Raw genomic sequence first — 22143 nt, forward strand, 5'->3', positions numbered from 1 at the left:
TGTGGTTAAATGGGACCTCTGGAAATGGCTAATGGTGAGTTTTGACGTTAAATCGACATAAGCTGGTGAAAGACCTACTTTCAATTTTGCAAACTGATTTGATAAGCCCAGGATAAACATTATATAATTTTTTAAGCAATTCGGAGGAAATTCCAAAATCTTCCAGTAGAAATACATTTTTTGTATGACACAGGAACAATACATGTACTACTTCAGCAAGCCCCGTCAAATATGTATACTCTACCAAAGCTGAAAAAGAGACTCAGTTTCAGATTGGAGACTGAATGGCTCATTTCAAGGTTTATGGCAGTTAGGCTTAGTTTCCACTATTTACGCGACGTAACCTACATACTGCACAGGCAAATTTCAAGAGGAGAGATCCCTCGTCGTAGTTTCACACCTCAAATACCAATCTCACTGAAATTTGTACTTTAGTTGAACCTATTTTGTTTTGTTCATTTTTCCAATGAAAATGCTTATCTGCTGAAATCACTGTGCATACTTTGGGATGAAAGTGTTGTTATATGGATTAAGTTTTACATGACAAAAAAAGGCAGGGAGATTTCTGTTCAATATGCCAGTGGTGACCCATGGTGTAAAGCAAATGTAGGAAGTGGTTTATGTGCTGTCCAGGCATATGCAACATGGTAAAGGGATGCAGCACTGTGTATGTTTTGGGTCTCACATGCTTCAAGAAGATGCTGATGTGAAAGAACAGAAATATAGTTCGACATAACACTAAACCCCATGCAAGCAAACAAATCCTCCACAAAGTGGAGGATGCTTACACTCAAGCTTAATTCCAACAAAGTGTCAGTGCTTGGGTGGGACTGTTGATTGGCTGGGACTGTCGATAGTTGGGTGTGAATGCCTAAGTGGCTGACCATGCGATTTATAATATTAATTTCAAACACACAGATAAATAACTACAGGCATCACTTCAAATCACTTAAAAATCCTTTAGTTCGCAACTTGGTCAGTTTCCAGTATATTTGTCTTGAGTGAATTTTCATTTATTGGGCATATGGTAATTAACCCTTCCACCAGCAAAATTGTCCCTTTGTTCTGTGAAAGCTCCCTTATTGTTTGTAGTGTTGACCATGTTCTCGAGAGTGTTGAAACAATGGTAATGCTAGTTCCCTACATATTTCAATCCAGTCACAGCATTCTCCTTTACCTCAGGAAATTTAGAATAAGAAGAGTTTAAAAAGCTAAAATGTTCACTAGTCTATTACACTCCTAAGAAGTTTACGAATAGGAATTAAAAGTGTTTGAACACTGCTTTAGCAACTTCCAAATAATCATAGGATCAAATAAGAACACAGTCTGGATAGAAAGTCTCATAATTTATTTTGTAATAAATGCACATGTACGTCCTTATAGCAGTTACTTTACAATCTAGACAAAAATATACCAAACAAGACGTCCAAATCTTAAATGTATCTTTTAAAGAGTGAAATAAAAACTGTACATGGATGTTCAATTCTACATACAAAAAACACAAAATGGTAGACGAAGTGTAAGACTAAAATACAAAGGTATTTATTTCTAGGGAAATGTATAGGTTGTGTCAACCGAACTCCTGAATTTGTTCATAAATTACCAGTCCATATAATACAATCATTTCTAATCACAGAGTGTGTGAAGCTAGGCTTTCCCCTCAAAAAGGTGTTTCCAATGTTTCCTTCTTGAAACAATATTTTAACTTATCCATGTAACATTACCAGTATCCACAATCATAACTAGGCATAAAAACAACCTTCTGAATCAGCTGAAAGACTGTACACTTCTACAGCTTCAAATTTTCAACTTACAACTGAACTTAATCCAGTCAAGAAGGTTAAAACAAACAGTACAGTTATTCCCTATAACAAGCCTTGAAATGTGACAACTAATCAGTCAGTTTAAAAACAAAGTCCTGATATACACATAGTAACCTCTGATACACTAGAACTGCCTGTAAGAAGTGATCACCCGGATGATTGGTCCAGGACAAGTCCGGTGACATTCTAGATGATGAGAGTTATGTAGAGATATGTACAATGTCCCAAGCAGATGTGTGCTACCGTCTCATCATGTTGTTCATGTTCAGTGTGTGCGTAGATAGGCCACTGTTTATGTAGCCATATGTGTAGACAGCATTGTTGGGTTGAGCAGGCTGCATCTGCTGCTGAAAGTTAGCTTGATGAACCACACTCATTTGCATGGGAGAAAATTGCTGCTGGTTCATGAAGCCAGCATTAGGGATGTAGCCATGGTTTAACATGGGCTGCTGCATTCGGTATCCATTAAGCACATTGCACCGTGTGATAACATTGGAACCAGGTTGAATTGTCACATTGGGGGTAAAGGTCATGCCTGCATTGACACTGGGGCTCTTCCTCATGGCAGCATTCTGTCTTCTCTGGTAGGATTTATACTGCTGAGCCAGCAGAGCTGGGGAGTGGGAGTGGGAGATCTGGGGCTGTAGGTTAGGGATGGGTGGGGTGGCGATATTCCTCAATACTGCTGGTGGAGGAGTCACATTGGGTGGGGGAGTAAGATTTGGGGGAGGGGTCATGGTGTTCTCTGGCAGAATTTCCATGATATTAATACCATTGGTGAGTTGTTGTAGTTTTGCCAGACTGCAGCTGCTGGCATTGGTCTGGTAAGGAAGAGGCTGGCGAGGTAAATTACATGGTGTGTTGTTATGAGTTAGTCTATGAGTGTTCTGCTGCAGAAGGACAGGTGCGTACGTAGTTACAGGGGAGCAGTAGTTGTTAGGGGTGGGTGCAGTAGGAGGCATGTTGTAGTTGTTGGGGATAGGTCCGGCGCTATTCGCTGGTAATGGCATGCTGGGAACACCCACAGTATCCATGAAGCTGCCACTGGAATTGCCAATGTAGTTTTGTATCTGAGCACAGTCTGAGAAATTTGGAGTGCATGGAGTTGTTGCTGACTCCACTGAAGTGTTGGGCATCTCATTACTGCTAATAGATGTGGGTGACTCCAGCCCAAGCTGGGTGACATCAATCTCTACAGCACCAAACCCATTGTTATTCAGATTAGTGTTCTGCATATTGTTTATGGAGTTTGGCTGGGTAGGGTATACCCCTGTCACACTATTACAGCTAGGGCTGGGATGGTTAGGTGTAGATGTGGGTGTGTCCACACTATTCATAGCTAGACTGTCACGGTGAGCTAACTGCTCACTAGCCATCTCACCCGTAGTGCTGTTGTCCATTTGCTCAAAGTTGTTCTGCAGCTCTTTGGCTAGAGCATCCTCAATGTTTTGTGAATTACCCAGTGTTTCTTCCACAGTAGAATCATTGCTGAAGTCATTGTAGTTTTCCTCACTAGGAAGGTCACCATCAGCAGCTTCGGACTCCTCCCCTTCCCCTTCCTCCTCCTCACTCTCAGAGCTTGGACTACTTGGCTCTTCTACTACTATTGGCTTTTCCAAGGCTTTATCAGGTGCTCCAGCCATCTCAGGCTGATGGGTCGGGGGAACAATAGGTGGTAATTTGGGTTTTTCCGGAGAGGTAGGCTGAATGGATATCTCCTTAGTCTCCTCTCTGGTTTCCTCTTCCTTATTATCATTATCACCATCATCATCATCGTCATCATCACTGCTGGAATTCTCCTGTTCTGCTTTCTCCTCTGAGTCCTCTTTGTCTACTGTGACCTGTCGTGATGGGACTGAGTCAGGCACCTTTTCCTCTGTGGGCTCACACTGTGGGGACAGCGGGGCTGGTTCTGGTGCAGGGCTAGACACATCTGGGCTAGGCAATGTTCTCATGTTATCTGAGTCGTTGGTGAGATCCGGAGGACCCTCAGAGATGGGGGACGGTTGGTTGCTCTTTAGAGTAGAGTCTTCCAGACACACCCGTTCCTGTTCAATATCTGATGAGGCACATTCGTCCTTCACAGAGTCTTCTTGGTTGATACTGCCAGCAGTCTCCCCTACATCCTCAGCCTTCTCATCTTGTTCCTCCTGCGCGTCTGACTCGTGCGCATCTCCATTGGTCAAGGCCTTATCCTCCTCTTCCTCCTCTTGAGCCTCCCCAGATTTCTCCTCCTTCTCTTTGTTCTCTGTCTTCTCCTCCTCCCCATCTTCAGGCTCAGCAGTTCCATTCACCTCACTTCGCTGCTCGTCCTCTTCATCATCCTCATCATCAGCAAGATGACCAGCATTCTGTGAAGTGTTCTGTTTGGACTCTGCCAAGCTACGATGGTGGGTCTGAAGTTGAAATAATAAGTGTTCAAGTAAGAGCGTTTAGACCTTTCTCAAGAAATTCAATCATCCTTTCACTTCTTGTAATGAAACCAATGAAATGCACTATTAGATGAAAAAGTTCATCATTTTCTCCAGAATGATACAACTATAATATAATGTAATAGGAAAGAACCAGGAAGTGCTGCAAAAGGGTAAGGATATCACTCAGTAACATGAACAATTTGGATAATGTGTCATCAGTAAGATTTCAGAACAGATACACACATCTCAAAACATTTAAAATAAATTTCAGGTACTTTGCAGAGCACTGAAAATTGTAAGCACTGTCAGACAACTTAAATGTGAAGTCTACCTTTGCAGGCCTGCCTCTACTGTTTCTCTTCTCCAACCTTGGGCGAGGTGAACCTCGCTTAACTCCCTTGGGCCACCCAGCCTTTCCCTTGGGTTTCACAGCACAGTTTTTCTTGGATGGAGAAATCTTTGACGACTTGTTTGGTGTATCTTCCACCACTGCCACTTCATGGGAATTGTTCACAGCAGTTGTCTCTACATATTCTTCCACTGTCCCATTCATTGTCGTGTTGTTAGCAGCAGAAGTTGTCTCTGTCGATTCTACAATGACATTCAGATCAGTTGATGTTTAGTCACAGCTGTATTTATTTGCCTGTTTAATGCCACACTCTCAAAAATATTTTACTTATATGCTGGCGGTCAGTATCGTGGGGGTTGAGAAAACCAGAATGCTCATGATAAACCACCAACCTTTGTTAAGTTACTGACAAACTTTTACGTGACATATAAATATGCCTATCATACTGATGGGAGACCAGTGGTCTTCAATGAACATTATGTAAACAATAAGTCACAAGAGCGTCGTCCATCACTTATTGTCACCAAGCAGGGAAATCTACAAAAAATTCCCTGTACAATACTGCTTTTGAAACATCTGTACTTAATGGCCATAATGCCCAGGTCACAGAAAAGAAGCATGAGAAGAGTCAGGTGGATGAGGGCTCATTTAATTACTTCTACAGGCTTGTTTGAGGCTACTGTATACAATGCAATTTAATTCCATCAATTCTGTCAACTTCAATCATTTATACAGCACAAAACAGTTTTGATGTTACCACCAACGCAGACAGAAAATTCTGGGGTACATCTATATGTTGCTTCTTACAGATGCCAGAAAACCATCCACAGTTTCACAAGATTATTGTACATCTTGCCCAAACTACCTCTATTACTGGTTCTGGAAATCCGATTCATACCTTCAGTAGCATTCTCCTCTTCAGCTTCAGTCTGTCTGGACTTCTTAGCTTTGGGTTCTTGGTTAGCACTATTATGTTTGCGTTTCTTGGGCCCCCTCTTTCTTCCCGGCTACAAACAAGTAAAATGTCATGCAAGTTTCCACGTTTCTGATAATATTTTTCTTACAAAGCTCTCAAATTCTCAGAGCTGAAGGTTTCTTACAAAGAAAGCACTATTATTTCACAGCAGGGATTTTACCGCTAACAACACCGGGAACAATATAATACTGTGCTAATAATGTAATATAGTCCATATAATCGTAGAACTCGTGTAAACATTGAAGACAACATCTCAAGAACTCTTTCCTACAAAACATGCAAGAGCCAATAAAGGGATGTAATTCAACTGTTATCAATGGTGCCATAAGACTAGATTACGGACTATCGCTAGTGTTAGTCATGCAGAAAGGAACAGCTTTCTACTGTTAGCATGTCACGGCACATGTATAGGATGTCCAGCTGCATGTAGAAATATATTTCGATGAGCTCCATGGGTATCATCGAATATGCCAACAATAAATCAAGCATTCAAAACCTTGAGCAAGCTACTGGCAATCACTGAACTCCACTGAACTTTATTCAAGACCACAAAAGACAGACTTGTGGATCACTAATTGCCAGAAGCACAAAAGAAAATGTTAATTTTTTTAGGCATAACACCTTGTCATAAATTCCAAGCATAACCCTCTTCTAAGTAATTTGACATTAAAGGTGCAACACGAAATATTTCAGCACCAACACATAATTCTGAGAAATATTCCTGTTGTAAGTCAAGCTGCAAATATAGCACTTGTTAAATTGGTAAAACTTAGATCCAAACTGTCTGGGCCCAGTTTCACAAAACATCGTAAATCAAAATTTTCATCACTTCTTTCAACCATGATGCTGCTCGGGTTATAGTGCTTTGAGGCAAGAGATTTATGAGATAAGCTACAAAAAGTTGATTTAGATCAATGATTTCCTCACTGTGAATGTCCGCACAAAAGACAAGTGTCTTGTATTAATCATGGCTGGGCACATCCTGCTGTGCTTCACTTTTCATATGTTATTGCATTCTTATTCCATTAAAAGTTGAATGGTACAAGAGCCATGTTCTCACCTTGCGTCTTGGGGTTTTCGTCTCTTCTGCCTTTGAAGGAGACAGTTCAGCAGCTAATTGTTTTCTATCTTCAGCTATTCTATTTACAACATCTTTCATCCCCTTCAGCTGTGAATCACAGACAGACTACATGTGATGATGCAATAACAGTTCAATAACACAAATTCACATCCAAATCAAAAAAATGTACCGTTAACAAAAAATTATTGCAACAATAAGCCCATTTACCCATTTAGAGTAAGTAATTTATTTTTTGACTTATTTAACGCCATTATCAAGAATTATTAACTAGTAATACCTTTCTAATAGAACACCTTAATACCAGAACTCTAGATACTATGAGACAGAACACAAATCAGAGAAAATATGGTGTGTAAATGATTGAAAACCTACCTCCTTTTCAACTCGCTTTTCCTCCTCTATGAGGGTGAGGTTTGAAATAAGGGGCGTCCACCTCAGAGCATCAGGATCTAACTCTAACTTGCGCTGGAGTTTAGCCTTCATACGCTGCATGTGTTCATTAATAAGTTTCTTGTTCAAATGCAGCACAATTCTGCAACAGACAACATGAATTTTCAGAATGATCAAGAGCTGTCCAGTATATTTACAAACAATTAATAAAAATACACACTAAAGGTGAAGTTAAAACGTGTATTAAATTAATTATGATATTATGTCTAATTATGACACTTACTTGCCATCTTTCCTTGTAACCAGATTTAATGCTTGTAATGCATGGGCGATGTCATGAGGACACATCCCAGTCGCTCTGCTAATGCCTGGAACAGGAGAGAAAGGCAGTGATATTTGAATAAAACAAAATAACACCAGAACTGCAACAAAATGTCTTTACCATTTGTATATTTTGTTAAATGCCCTTTGTCGACCCTAATTCTAACAGTTGTAAAACACTATCAATCTTCACCATGATTCACAACTCTTGCTTATTCACCTAGAGCTTTAAAAGTCAAGTACCTGGTGATTCATGGTGCTTTAATGCTGGCTGTCTTGTATCCCTAAACCATAACCCTGACTGCCAGCATGAACTTAATATTATAACTCCTTCTTCCCACATTTATCAACACGCACATATTCACGAAATGGGGATGATCGTCTTCACTTACCTTTTATTGTGATTTTGCCATCCATTTGAGTGTAAAGATATTCCACTATGACACTTTTCCAGTAGGCCTGGTATGTAACCCTACCAAGATCAGACAGGGGTTTCTCTGGGGAACCTGGCTGACCTTCTATCCGAGACAGCAAATAGCCTACAAGAGACCAATGCATAAGAGCTTCAACGTGGCATACATATCCTACAAACTTTGGAAATTGTAGCAAGCAACACGCATAAAAAACTCTCATAAAAATCTTTCTGAAAACTACTCAGTGTATGAAGAGTTGAAGATCAAAGATGTAGATTTTTTCAAAAGTTATAATTACTTGTACTAAAAAAAGTGTATTACAAATGACTCATACCTGTGATATGAATAAATGAAAGTACTCACTGAATTCGATAAGGAATCTTCCATAGCCTTTCCTTTGGAACTGAGGCATACTCATAATACAAGACACATTGTACTTTTGTTGGCAATGTTTCTCCTGTAAAATAAACAGTTATCAACTTCTTAATGAATACAAAACAAGTATGAAAAATTATTTATGCACCTTTTCATCTTAATCTTACCACAGAGGTTCTTCATTGCAGGTACTTAGAGATGTGCTAAACCACATGAACGACTGATAGAATAAATTTGATTATTTCTTCCATACTGTGGAGAACAAATGCTAGATTTCTACAGGCAAAATAAATTCATGTGCCGTCTACTTCAAAAGCACTGAATGAATTATTTCTAATGAAACCTTACCTTAGAGAAATAGCCAATGAGATGACAGCCATATTGGTCATTACTGGTGAGCACATAAAACAGGAATGGTTCTACATCATAATATAGAGTTTTGTGGTCCAGGAAAAGCTTGGCTAGCAGACAGAGGTTTTGGCAGTAGATTTTACTGACATTGCCATCCACTTCAAACACTGACAACTCTCCCTTTCTGTAGATCTCATTAGCTGGTGGGTGACGCAGCTTACATTTTTCCTGTAATCAGAAAGTATTAACATACGGGCATATTAACATATATAAAAATTAATATGGCAAAGTTAATAAAAAAATTTGCCCTCAGACATTTTGGACTATGATCATAAATCAGGTAAAATGTGCACAATTTTCATCCTTTATTAACAAAAAGTACTTCAACCAATAAATTTTAAAGCATGAAATCAAAAGTCCTCACTGTAGCAAAGCTTTAACACCAGAAACCCTTAACACAAATACCGCTCTCATTCTTGGAGGTAAATTTGGTTACCTAACGTGAAATACAGGTAGACTGAGGATCACAACTCATTGGGGGCTAATCACTTATGCAGATCTTTGTCAATGCTACAAATTTATGTTATCTAAACATCTGCACCACAAAATCTGAATTCAAACAAAGTAATATTTGATATTTTATCTTGAGCACCTTTTGTACAGAAGGCCAATTTGCAAGAGCCTGATCATCTTGTTTGTTGTACCTTTTTTAACCATATATATGATGGTGGCCTTTTCACATTAAACTAATGCTTGGAATTTCTACATAAAACCACGGTTTTAAGAGCAACAATCTCTACAGTCTACTTACATAATGGCGTGATAGAATACTGCGACTTTTCATGTACTTGAGACAAAATTCACATATATACAGCTTTGGTAATCTGTGAATTAAAAGAGCATGGTTTACATTGTGCAGTAGCACTAGTATACATGAAAACCTTTGCAATTTTTATAACATATATCCTTCAGTAATACAGATCTACATGATTTGCTCTTTATTTCAAGCTTAGGGTTATTTTACTACTTTACATGGTGGATATCCAATTCATAAGGTGGGGGGGGGGGGGGGGGGGAAACAGAACATGAAGTACACAACTACATCTGGCAAATTCCTGAATCACTGAAGAAGGAAGCCATTTTATGAAGCACACATGGCCTTTGTCCAATTTTAATGCCAAAGATGTTTCCGTTCTTAATCTTATTCCTGGATTTGAACATGCAATTGAGCTTGCATTGTTACTCGAGAGAGAAGGCATTCAACCAACTGGTAAATTTACATGCAGAAAGCTTAAATCTGACACTTTTGTGTCACTTATGTGTTCTTTTTTCATCATTTTCATGCCAGATTTAAATTCAAAAGAACAACAGAAAATGCAGAATTAGTTTAACTGTCACTTCAAATTCTGAACACCAACACCCAAGGATATGTTACCTTACAAAAACAATGAACAACTGACAACAAGAGACCTCTTTGTGTATTTAAAAGTTCAATATGCAACACAGCCTACCTAGCATATTCCTGTGGGTATGGAGAAGAGTACCACGTCTGTATCTCATACTTTCCAAATTCTATTGCAGGTGGATACCTCCCTTGTGAACCTTCGGCCTGCTGTTCTGTGCTATTGGAAGCCTGCAAAACAAAAGGCTATATGCCCACTTCTGATAAGTACTCGGTCTACCACACCATACATGCAAATCAAGCAGCAAGCAATAAGGAACAGAAAACCATTACACCAAGCTGATATTTCAAGAAGCAAAGAGTATGCACAAGCAAGCGTAGAGGTACTAGTACATCTGACAGAGCTATTCACACAAAATGGCAGGAAGGAATTGCAAATGAAGATAAAAGACGTCTTGGAGTTGCCATAGCCCTGGTTGGTTGGATATATGTGGGAGATAAATGTAAGTGCAACAGCAACCAGAGCGTACATCCAAAGGTGCAGAGTGAAATGTGATCAGCTCACTATGATACTAAACAAAAACAGTTCAATATGAAAATCAAGAAAAAATAAACTACAGAAAAATCATGAAATATCTTAAATAAACTTTACAACAAACATTACTACTGTTACAATTACACACACAAAAAAAAAAACATCTGTTTTCTAGGCAGTGTCCTGTTATTCCCATATTATGGCCAGATCAGTCTTGACACCTATGCTACAAACAGATAACACGGATGCAATGCACAATATTATACCATTAGCTATTTTCTTTGTTCCTTTTGATCATGGTGCCTGTTGAAAGTTAAAAGTTGTTTTGCACTTAAGAAATCTGCTCTGGGTTTCAAATAGTAAATTATATCACTCAATACGAGCAAATACTTCAGATAGGACACTGTAATGCTTTATTACTTTCAGTAAATTTCTGTTTTTATTATGGTGTCCCTGACTTCATTAGTTTTAACTTCTTGTAAGAAAGCGTTATGGCAAGCTGGCTAATATTGAAGCGTGTGCTTTTCTATAACTAACACCACTGTGTACCACAACAACAGTACCTGACTCAAAACCTGCTGAGCCTTCTCCTGAGCCTGTTTGAACATCTCCACATCACTGTCTGTCACACCTCGGGGACCGCCAACAGTCTTCTCATTGGTAGACCCTAAAATTAACCACACAATAATAGAATTAAGGACATGATTTCTCTGAACTTTTTTAAAAACTGTCCATTTAAACATACATGTAGCAGCCAAATATGCACACTGACAACTCAGAAAACATAAGCAAGACCACTCAAATTACACAACTGAATCCACCGTTAGTAAAGTTGAACAGAAATGAGCAAATAGGAAAACAGAAACATCAACTAATTATAAATATTAATGTAGAACAAATTTTCAGACATCATTAATACTAATTAATTAATAATGTATAAAGAAAAGTCAAATACTGCACATTACGCTTTAAAATAAGTAAGGTTATCTGTCATATTTCAGCCAAGTTTTGGTATTTACCCAGATTTCTGAGCATGGTTTACTGTAAATGACCTAATATTTCGTCCATGACCAAGATGCTAATTTTTTCTGATTTGAACAGTTATAATTGTCTTCAGAAAGTTGCTTTGAGGAATATTTTGGATGGTTGGATGATATCATGCTGGAAAATGTAGGTTCCAAAAGTAATATTTCAGGACATTTACTTACTTCTAAAGAGGCACTTGTTGAGGAGAAATTTTATGTCATTTACAGTAATCATAATTTGGATTTACAAATTGTGATGAGACAGAACTAACTGAAAAGTCAGCACTACAGTACTTGTACCACTCAATGAGTGGCTCTGGGAAATTACATGTGGACTCTCAGGGCCAAGAGCATGAATCTTCTGTCCTGCAGAACTAGTCAACCCCAACACATGACAGCATGAATGTGAGTTGAAAAGCTTAAACCCACACCAAATAATCTGTTAAAATTTAGTGCATTGTCAAATGTTTTGTTAGAGAAATTAAGATTGTACAATATGTGAGTATCCGACAAAACAAGACAGCAGATGAAGTCTAATGGAGACACTCTTCTGCTCAGTTAATAAGTTAAATAGAAAAAATAGATCAGATCAGAAGTTATTTTGAGCAGTGCACATGTTTAGGTAAACGAAGATTTGCAAAACAATGCAAGAGATATTTCCGAGAAAAAGAGGTATTTACAGAAACTTACAGAAACACAAAGAGATAATCTAATCTACTTAAGATACATATAAAGAGATATTTATATTTTCAGTTATTGGTAGCATGCGATGCTACAAAGTAGAACACCAACACATACACACAACAGAAGCGAGTGCTACATCAATATTGGGTGCAGTTGCTGCAGAGACAGAGTTCATGCCTGGCAGTGCGCTGGGAGAGTATGTTTGGGGGGATCATGTCGTGTTCACTACTGGGATGTCCAAAGGCATTCAATTCAATGCTGATGGGGGTCACTGGGGCCAGTGATATCTAACTAAGGCTGCAAACATGTGATGAGGCATGGCTGTGGTCAAGGCTTACCCCGAGGTCGTCCCCGGCCTCTACCTCGGCCTACAGATTTGGCTGGTGGTGTAGCTGCAGCGGCGGAGCCCCCTCGTCCTTTTTTCATTGGCGTCATTCCGGGGGTGGACAAAACTTTCCTGTTAACCACTGCCTTTCCCCTCCCCCTTCCAACAGGGCGAGGAGTTCGACTATCCTGAGCACCAGTTTCTGCTGCCAACCCTGTGTCCTTCCACGGGGTGCTGGTAAAAACAGGACTAAGATCTGTGTGAGAAGATGGACTGAGAGGTGGAGGGTCAATTTTGATTTTGCGCATGCGTCGTGGCTGTGAATACATAGGAACAGTTCTCTTACGGGTTTCACCAGGGGCAGTGAAAAGGTGTGACAACCCATCAAACAGGCTTTTTAACTGTCCACTGCCAGGAGGCCCGCCTAACTTCCGTCTCCTCACCTTGTTAGCCTGTAAAATTTTGGACTTGCGGATAAGTTTGTTTGCAGCTTGCTGCGATTTGCTGTGATTCTGAGAAATTTTAGATTTGCCGTGTGGTTTTGTTCCACTTTCACCATTTGCCTCAAGTGCACTCAGAGATACACGTGATTTCCGCTTATTTGAGGGTGTGAAGAAGCGCGAGAGGCCATCTATAAGGCCTTTAGGTTTGTTCATGGTGATACAATTATCTGAAGAGCTTGAGTCCTCCTCACTCTCTGAATCGCTCTCAGACGATGAACTCTGCTCCCCATTTTGTGCAACACTCAGTACTTTACCAGGTGGAGATTTAGTAGGGTGGCAGTGTCCTTCCCCTTTACTTCTGTCACCATTTGTGCTGTTTACAGGAGTTTTTGTCTTTGGAGTCTTCGGTCTACCTCTTTGAGGTGTTGATGTCATACTTGGTGGCACAGAGCTTGGTCTGTAACAAGTGGTACAAAATAATGAATCTACGTAATTTATGTCCAAGTGGCCTATTACTAAATTTCTGCTCAGATTTTGTAAATGCCTTATTTGGTTCTTAGTATATAATCCTAATCAGGGAAGGGGGAACATAAGAAAATTCAAATGAGAATAGCCAATGATTGCTGAGAAATGCACTTTATTACCTGGTACTAATATTGATATTTGCATTTGTATTAGCCCCCCAAGCTGCTTACATCAAATGGCGTTCAAAGGACAGGAGCTGATACTGGCCGAGGGCTGATACTCAAGCAGATACAAACACTACCAAGTTATCATTCATGTATCATATTTCCACTGTGTTATTCTTCAAAGTAAAGGCATTTCCAAATGGCAGAGCCTGAAGAACCCACCTACAAGAGAACTTACTATCAACACTAAATTAAAATCAACAGGGCCTCAAGAACTCAGTACTCTTGACCTACACACTATACAATGATGAGCAATAATGTAATTTCACTGATATCAATGAAAACCCTAAATGAAAGTATAAAACAATATGAACTCACTTCCTTGGTGTAGATTTTGCACCAGTCTTAACACGTACTCTGTCCTCCGAACCACTGGCTCCTTTCACAAATTTTGTCCTCATCATTGACGACATATCCATATACTTTCGCTTTTTACTGCCTCGCAGTGGATCACAAATATTGCAATTCCAAAAACCTGGAGACAGAATGTTTTGAGATCTTTCTCAAACAATTTAGTCATGAAATCTTGTCAGCTTTACTGCTGCCTGCACCATTTAATTTGGAAAGCTTTGTAATACAAACTTACTCCAGTAACACACACGACTATATTTTTGCCAGGAGAAAGAGCCAAATTGTGCAATAATATATGCAGGTAGCCGGATATTAGATTATGTTACCAGAAACAGGACATTTGCAACTTTGAATTCGATGATAACACAGTAAAGCAAATCCAACAGAGGTATACAAATATCAAGAGAACGGGAATTCTGACAGTATCAGAAATATGACATTCACTACTTTGAATTGGATGATATCACAGTAAAACAAATTCAGCAGAGAGGTCTATAAACATTAAGAGAACAGGAATTCTGACAGTATCTTTTCTCTAGGTGATATTACCTTTAGGTGCCTTGGACAATGGTGGATCACAGCACTCCATGTGAAAACCTCTATCACATGCATCACAAAACAACATGTTATCCTAAACGAAAAAGAAGAGGGGAACCATGTAAGGCACATGTACGTTCATATTTTCTTACTTTCATTTCTAATAATTATCAGTCATTCCTATCACCAGATATATATTATTCATTCAGTTAGCCATCCTTGGTTCCACAAAGCTGTTTTTTCTTTGTTAAAGACTTTATTCCAGGATATCAAATACTTAATCCAAAAGACAATGACAAGATTATTTACCAGAGAGTGAATAATCTACTTTAATATCTTCAACAAACTTTTCCCTCAGAACTACAAAAATCAATCAAACACTTAAAAAGTACTGCTTAGTATTAAAAACACATGTAATTCCTGAAATGCTGGGAATTATCTTAAAAACTGTCCATTTAAACATACATGTAGCAGCCAAATATGCACACTGACAACTCAGAAAACATAAGCAAGACCACTCAAATTACACAACTGAATCCACCGTTAGTAAAGTTGAACAGAAATGAGCAAATAGGAAAACAGAAACATCAACTAATTATAAATATTAATGTAGAACAAATTTTCAGACATCATTAATACTAATTAATTAATAATGTATAAAGAAAAGTCAAATACTGCACATTACGCTTTAAAATAAGTAAGGTTATCTGTCATATTTCAGCCAAGTTTTGGTATTTACCCAGATTTCTGAGCATGGTTTACTGTAAATGACCTAATATTTCGTCCATGACCAAGATGCTAATTTTTTCTGATTTGAACAGTTATAATTGTCTTCAGAAAGTTGCTTTGAGGAATATTTTGGATGGTTGGATGATATCATGCTGGAAAATGTAGGTTCCAAAAGTAATATTTCAGGACATTTACTTACTTCTAAAGAGGCACTTGTTGAGGAGAAATTTTATGTCATTTACAGTAATCATAATTTGGATTTACAAATTGTGATGAGACAGAACTAACTGAAAAGTCAGCACTACAGTACTTGTACCACTCAATGAGTGGCTCTGGGAAATTACATGTGGACTCTCAGGGCCAAGAGCATGAATCTTCTGTCCTGCAGAACTAGTCAACCCCAACACATGACAGCATGAATGTGAGTTGAAAAGCTTAAACCCACACCAAATAATCTGTTAAAATTTAGTGCATTGTCAAATGTTTTGTTAGAGAAATTAAGATTGTACAATATGTAAATACTTAATCCAAAAGACAATGACAAGATTATTTACCAGAGAGTGAATAATCTACTTTAATATCTTCAACAAACTTTTCCCTCAGAACTACAAAAATCAATCAAACACTTAAAAAGTACTGCTTAGTATTAAAAACACATGTAATTCCTGAAATGCTGGGAATTATCTTACCTCCTTGCCCGATCTGCCACAAAATGAGCATGTTTTACAGTCGATGCACTGCCACCGTAATGTCTTCACGTGTGCAGTCAGATCTACAGAAAACTTCAAGCATGATGGATGACCTGGAAAATACAAGCATCTGAACCGTAAAACCAACTTACCCTAAATTTGGGACAGATGGTAGTAGTGTTGAAAGTAGAATATTAAATTTCTTTACCAGCCTTTTGGAAAAGTAAAGATATGAGTATGTTGTTCATTACACGGTCTAACCATGTGAGAAAAAAAGAATATTCCTACTACAATTACATATATATTGGCTAAAATAAGCAGGCCAGGTCTCCCATGAATTAGACGAAATAGGGTATTGCATTATTATAGTTTAACTCCATGCAAATGACCTCACAATGTAAATCGAATAGTTGAAACATTTGCCTACTATTTCCTGTAATCTTTCAGTCATAGTGCCTTTGAGTAAAATAAAATCTGTCACTTTGGTGAACATGGTCTCAACTGGATATTGTGAATCCTCATTCATTTCTCTGATTGGTGTTTTACACCAAACTAGAGAATATTTCACTTCTACAAGAGCGGCCAGCATTATGGTGAGAAACCAGGCCGAATCTTGGGGGGGAGGGCACAATCATCTGCAGGCTGCTGGCAGACCTGGAGAGGAAGCCAGCATGAGCTGGAATTGAACTCACAGCATTTACATTGGTTAGAGGTTCTTGAGTCATTGTGCTATGCTAGTTCGTTAAAAACCACGCTCCACAAGCCCTCATGACTTCTCAGGCTTACAACCTAATACAGTAAATGGTGATTACTCCATAATTCTGCTTTACCTTTGTTAAACTGACAAAACCCATCTGACTTCTGTACATGTATTCCAAGTCCAGCTCATGCTGGCTTTCTCGACGGCCGTATGTGGGAAGGTCTTCCAGCAACCTGCGGATGGTCGTGGGTTTTCCCCCGGGCTCTGCCCGGTTTCCTACCATAATGCTGGTCACCGTCGTATATGTTAAATATTCTTGAGTACGGCATAAAACACCAATCAAATAAATAAATAAATAACTGTGCATGTATGTCTTACACAGACTCAACTCCACTCAGGTTTTAACAGCAACTTAAATTTAGTATTCACTATGAAGCTTATTATTTCACAACATTTACATTCAAGTACTAGTGATTAAAAACCTGGTGCTCATTTAACAAAGCGCATGTAGCATTACTTGTATGTATCTTCCATGGCAACTAGTATTGTATGTATTACGTCACCATGTTAATTACATGAAAGTAGCTCTACATGCACTCTAAGAAACAGGACATTAGTGTCATTAGTATCCTTAAGTACACAATAAACACTTATTTTCAAAAGTCACATTTTTGGCAAAAGCGAGTAGGTATGCAAAGATAGACAATTCTAATCCAGGTTTTGTACCTGAAATTCAGATTGACAGTTTACAAAGCATTACATGGTATTTTTAGATCTTACCACTGTTCCCACAATCAGCACAGGAAATAAGCTCCTCAGGAACACCATCCCTGTTCTTTTCTTTTGTACCACAACAGAAGCTACACAATGGTATAGCAGGTGCCCGTTTCTACAAGCCAACAAGAAAAACGACCTTAACAGCTAGATATCTATGAAAGCTAGGCAACTCTTTGTGCAACAATATTTAATCTGGAGATAATGATTTACAAAGCTGAGTATCTCAGCTTTCATATAACTTCGCACTTGTTTTAAAGATTGCGAGCACTAAACACTCTGAAGCACACCAGGCAGTAGTCTTGTACCCCTGACACTTTGTCATTACCATGGCTCCTAAAACTAAAACAAGACTGATTTCACATGTCTCTGGTGAAAATAGCAATAATTTTAACAATAGATGTATATACAAATCACAAAACCAAAATAGTCTATCCCTTGCTACGTTGGAAAAAATAACAAACAGGGATAAGGTTATAACATCTATACACTTTATGCTCACCTCAATTATAAATAGGCAGTCCTTGGCAAAGTGAAACTTTTGCCAAGTGAAAGATTATGCTTCACATTTTACGATACTGATATATTTAAAATATGTGCAACATGGTAACTAGCCATTTAGGTAATATAATTAAGATATTCAAGAGCTCGCACATCCAGGCTCTCCACCTGCCTGAAAGTGTGGGAAGCAGACAACTACTATAATGGAAATGAACAACAATGGACAATATTCTGAAATTATGCCTGATAGTAGCCAGAAATTATAGCATGAAATTACAGCAGAGCTATCATTCTGAACATCATGTAAACTGTGAAAGTCAACACATTTAGTTTCACCACCAGACATTGTTGTGAAGTTTTTGTATTAATTCCCATATTATTTAGACAGCACTTTTACCTCTGCGTCTGCAAGCACAATGTACAATGGGAAGTGACCGGAATGTATGCGGTCTAAAATAAAGATAGGAAGGATGGCACTTCTGTAACTTTCTATCAGTTGTGTGTATACAGATCACAAGGATCTGGAAGTGATTGAAGTGGAAATAAACTTTTGCCAGCAAGACAAGGGAAATAACCCTTGCTAATGGACCTGAGCCATCCCGAACTAAATAACATGCAAAACTAGACCTCTTCATGGCATGCAGATCATAAATGTATGTAAATGGGCACTTTCCATATTTTTCTTCGTGCCTGACATATGTCGTCATTAAACATATGCAAATAATAAGCACGCCAGCTGTCTTAACATGCAAAGCCATAAATGTTGACAAAAGGTGATGTCACAAAGAATGTAGCATCATCGCTTATGAATTGTGACCCAACAAACACTACGTTGGTGATGTTAAGACGTTGAATGTATATTCAGTGCCAGGCTGAAAGCATGCAGTCTGTAGGCGGATGGAGCATCAAAAGTGTCAATTTGTAGAATGTGAATTAGTCTTTGCAAGTGTCACTGTTTTCATATATTTTCCATATATATTGTATATATTTTTCATTCAGTTCATAGTTATCTCTCTTTTCTTTCTTATGTTGAAATGCAAAATCCTGCATGTCTGAACCGAAGTCAGACTGTTTGCAACCACAATTATGGCCCCAATACATATACAACTAAAATGTGTACATTTCTGCTGGCAAACGAAACCCCTTCACATATAATTCAGTATCATCTAGTGCTGCTAACATTAAATTTTACCCTAACAATTCATATAGATCCTATAATTTCTAACCCATCAATGCATGGCAAAACAAAAACAGATGTCAGACCTCTGTTATGATTTTCTAATGATACCATAATTCATTTCAGATATACAACTTCCATCAACACAAAAATTTCCACACTCGATAAAGCTAATAAATAAGGCCAATGAACATTTTCTGAAATACATGTACATACCTTATTCCGTTCATATGTAAACGAGACATCTTGTCCAAATGACATGTCTGTATCGTAGTGTCCCATTAATGCACTATTATTACTCGCACTACTACTTGTGCTCCCAAAAGAGTCCGATTCAACACTGCTGTTGACATAGTTAATTTTGATGTGTCTGCATCCTTCACAAAGCGACCAGCACTAATACCTTTTTTCAAAGACAGGCGTAATTGCTGCATCAAGTCCACCTCATCCTCTATATCAAGACTGCAGCTTTTCAAGATATATTTCTCAACACTGCGCAGAGTTGACCCTCCTATTTCTCCCAGTTCTTTGATGGTCTTTGATATCAACTTTGTCAGATCTGTCTTTCTTGTGACCTTAACAATTCTAGATTTTAACTGGGACACACAACTCGGGTCTTTGTAAGAGCACAATCCCTTTGTTGTACACCTTGAGCACTGTTCCATCTTTCACTGCCTGCTCCAACTGTTCCTCTATCATTTCACGACTAACCTTGCGATTCTGTCTCACCGCATTACATATTCGTTCGATATTTGGACGTTGTTTCTGTTGTTTCACTTTGTGAATGGCATCAAGAAGCCATTTTACATACGTAGAGTCTGACAAGTTTGCCAGCTCCCCTTCCTTCACCATGGTGGTAGATGGATCCTTTGTATTATCTTACATATGCCTTAGAAACATTTCCTGCAAACGACTGCGAGCAAACGCTTTGGAAAAGAACACACAAAGCAAGAGTTTCCATTTGTTCTTTTGTTCCGAACTGCAGCATTGTTATTGTTTGTAAGAAATCCTCAGTCCATTGCGTCCACCTCAAGTCTGTAAAAGAAAGATAGCAACACCTTAGTACACGCTGTTGGACATGTGCAATCGTTAAGTGGAGTGATGTGTCATATTACCTGATATACAGGTTGAACATTATTTAACCATCTCTTGTTCATGCAAATATTTCTAAGCCAGCGTAGAGCACTATCAACACGGAAACCGGGATTTTCGTATTGCACGTTTAATGATGCAAATAAACGACACATTAAAGACATGTATTACATTGAAGTTTCGCCATAATGCAACATGTGACATCGACAACTGTTCTAATAAAACATATCGCCTAAACAGAAGACAAGAAATCGCGAAATAAATGTACACGCAGCAAAATTTGGGCACACCACGCCAACCGAGTCTGTAAAAATGGCGTCCACTATATTTTGTTTTCTGCTCAGCTGCAAAAATGGCGGTCATTCGACGTTAACCTTTCCGTTCTGTGCACATTAAAGAACCACATACATCTTGCAATAAGTCCACCTTTGCTTAAAAACATTCCGTTACCTATTATACCTCCATTCCGTTCACCAGAAAAGTTGATAACGACACAGTAATATTCACAACAAACCGTTAACGGCTCCCTACGTCCGTGCCGACTATTCGTCGAATTTTCTGTCCGATCATACTGCCAGTTTTGAATCTAAATTTGCAGCCTACTTACCAATCCTTGGCTCTGATATGTCATTGTGTATGGTTCCCCTAAGATGAATCCTTCTAAATTTGCAGTAACTTTCCTTTCTCTCTCGGATTAGCGCCAAATCACATAGGCAAAATGCGCGAGGTACTTGTGGTTTACAACAATAGAGACTGCTCGTACTAAAATGGCTACTTTGGCCCTAACAGACGCGGCCCTATCCCTAAGGAGAATTCAGATTTCAATCAGGCAGTAGTCTTCTAGTTTCTGATTTTTCACACCGTAATACGCCAATAAAAGAGATTTTAAACTCAAACAAACCACACACTATTGTTTAGACTAAATAGTCATAATTCAAAACTGATAAAATATTTACGAATTGTATATTTATTCAACTTTAAACGAGTGCTCACAACAGTACATTCTCCTTCACATAACTATTGTCGAAACAATTTGTCCCAGACTGTTGTAAGGCTCGATTTGATTGGTCAGACTGGCTCAGTCATCAGCTTTTTCATAACATGAGCATGTGCTTCGATAGTTGGAAGTAAATACAACGGAGAAAAATATTAACGCAAAGGTGACAATTCTTGAAAAACAAGATGACGTAGGCCAACGGCGAAGCATAATATAAATCGTAAAATACTATCAGTCTCCATACGTGTGTTCGTTAGAATTGCCTATACATGGAAATATACACTTTATACGCCTTCGCATCTGAGGAGAGACACGCACATTTTCAAAATGATACCCTGGTTCTCAGATATGCAAGTGAATTTTCTCTTCCACTCTTCGGATCTAGGCTCTCATCTTTGAGTGTCGAAATGTGCCAGTTAGACATTACATGACCTACATTACGTTATAGGACACTGGTTCTCTACTTGACAGTGTTCACTGCATATAAACCGTGTCTATCTAGGCTACCCGCATACATGTGACGTACATATATGATAACGTCAGCAGAGTAACTATAGTCATTTAAGACAGTCAAAAATAAACGATTATCCGTTATTTTCGATGGTATTGAAAACGACAATGCATAATGCTGTTACACAATGGAAGTTTAGAAGCATGCATGTAACACAACCAGGGAGAAGTCATTATATACCGATTAAAAATCATTTATCTTGTCACAAAACAGATAATTTAAACCCTTCCATAACACAAGCAGAAGAAAACACCAACGTACCATTCTCTGTCGTCGTTGTTTTTGTGTGTGACTCACGATTGATTCACCGTTTAGCCTGTGTGAAAGCCGTGAGACACACGTTTGTGGAAGCCACAGCGTTATGTGGCAGTTGTGCAGGAGGATTAAGCTGCCAATCAATACTAATTCGTCTGTTTTAACAACACATCTTGCTTGATACCTGCCGCAAAAGAGACTACTCCGTAAGGCTGACTCAAACCGATTTTATTA

General features: G+C 38.6%; 1 protein-coding gene across 1 annotated transcript; it reads right to left on the reverse strand.

The window, feature by feature from the left end:
- Window positions 1-1332: 1332 nt before the first annotated feature.
- Window positions 1333-20890, reverse strand: LOC135467465 (histone acetyltransferase KAT6B-like). The gene is given in 21 exon segments (XM_064745242.1): window positions 1333-4219; window positions 4569-4828; window positions 5485-5593; window positions 6623-6730; window positions 7016-7175; window positions 7317-7401; window positions 7747-7893; window positions 8131-8224; window positions 8491-8721; window positions 9305-9377; window positions 10005-10126; window positions 10994-11097; window positions 12478-13364; window positions 13915-14071; window positions 14497-14578; window positions 15903-16015; window positions 17383-17491; window positions 19271-19428; window positions 19431-19692; window positions 19694-20089; window positions 20754-20890. Coding segments are annotated over 20 exon segments (5631 nt in total). The 5' UTR covers window positions 19907-20089; window positions 20754-20890; the 3' UTR covers window positions 1333-2062.
- Window positions 20891-22143: the final 1253 nt, after the last annotated feature.

This window comes from Liolophura sinensis, chromosome 1 (assembly GCF_032854445.1).
Source record: "Liolophura sinensis isolate JHLJ2023 chromosome 1, CUHK_Ljap_v2, whole genome shotgun sequence".
NCBI lineage: Eukaryota > Metazoa > Mollusca > Polyplacophora > Chitonida > Chitonidae > Liolophura > Liolophura sinensis.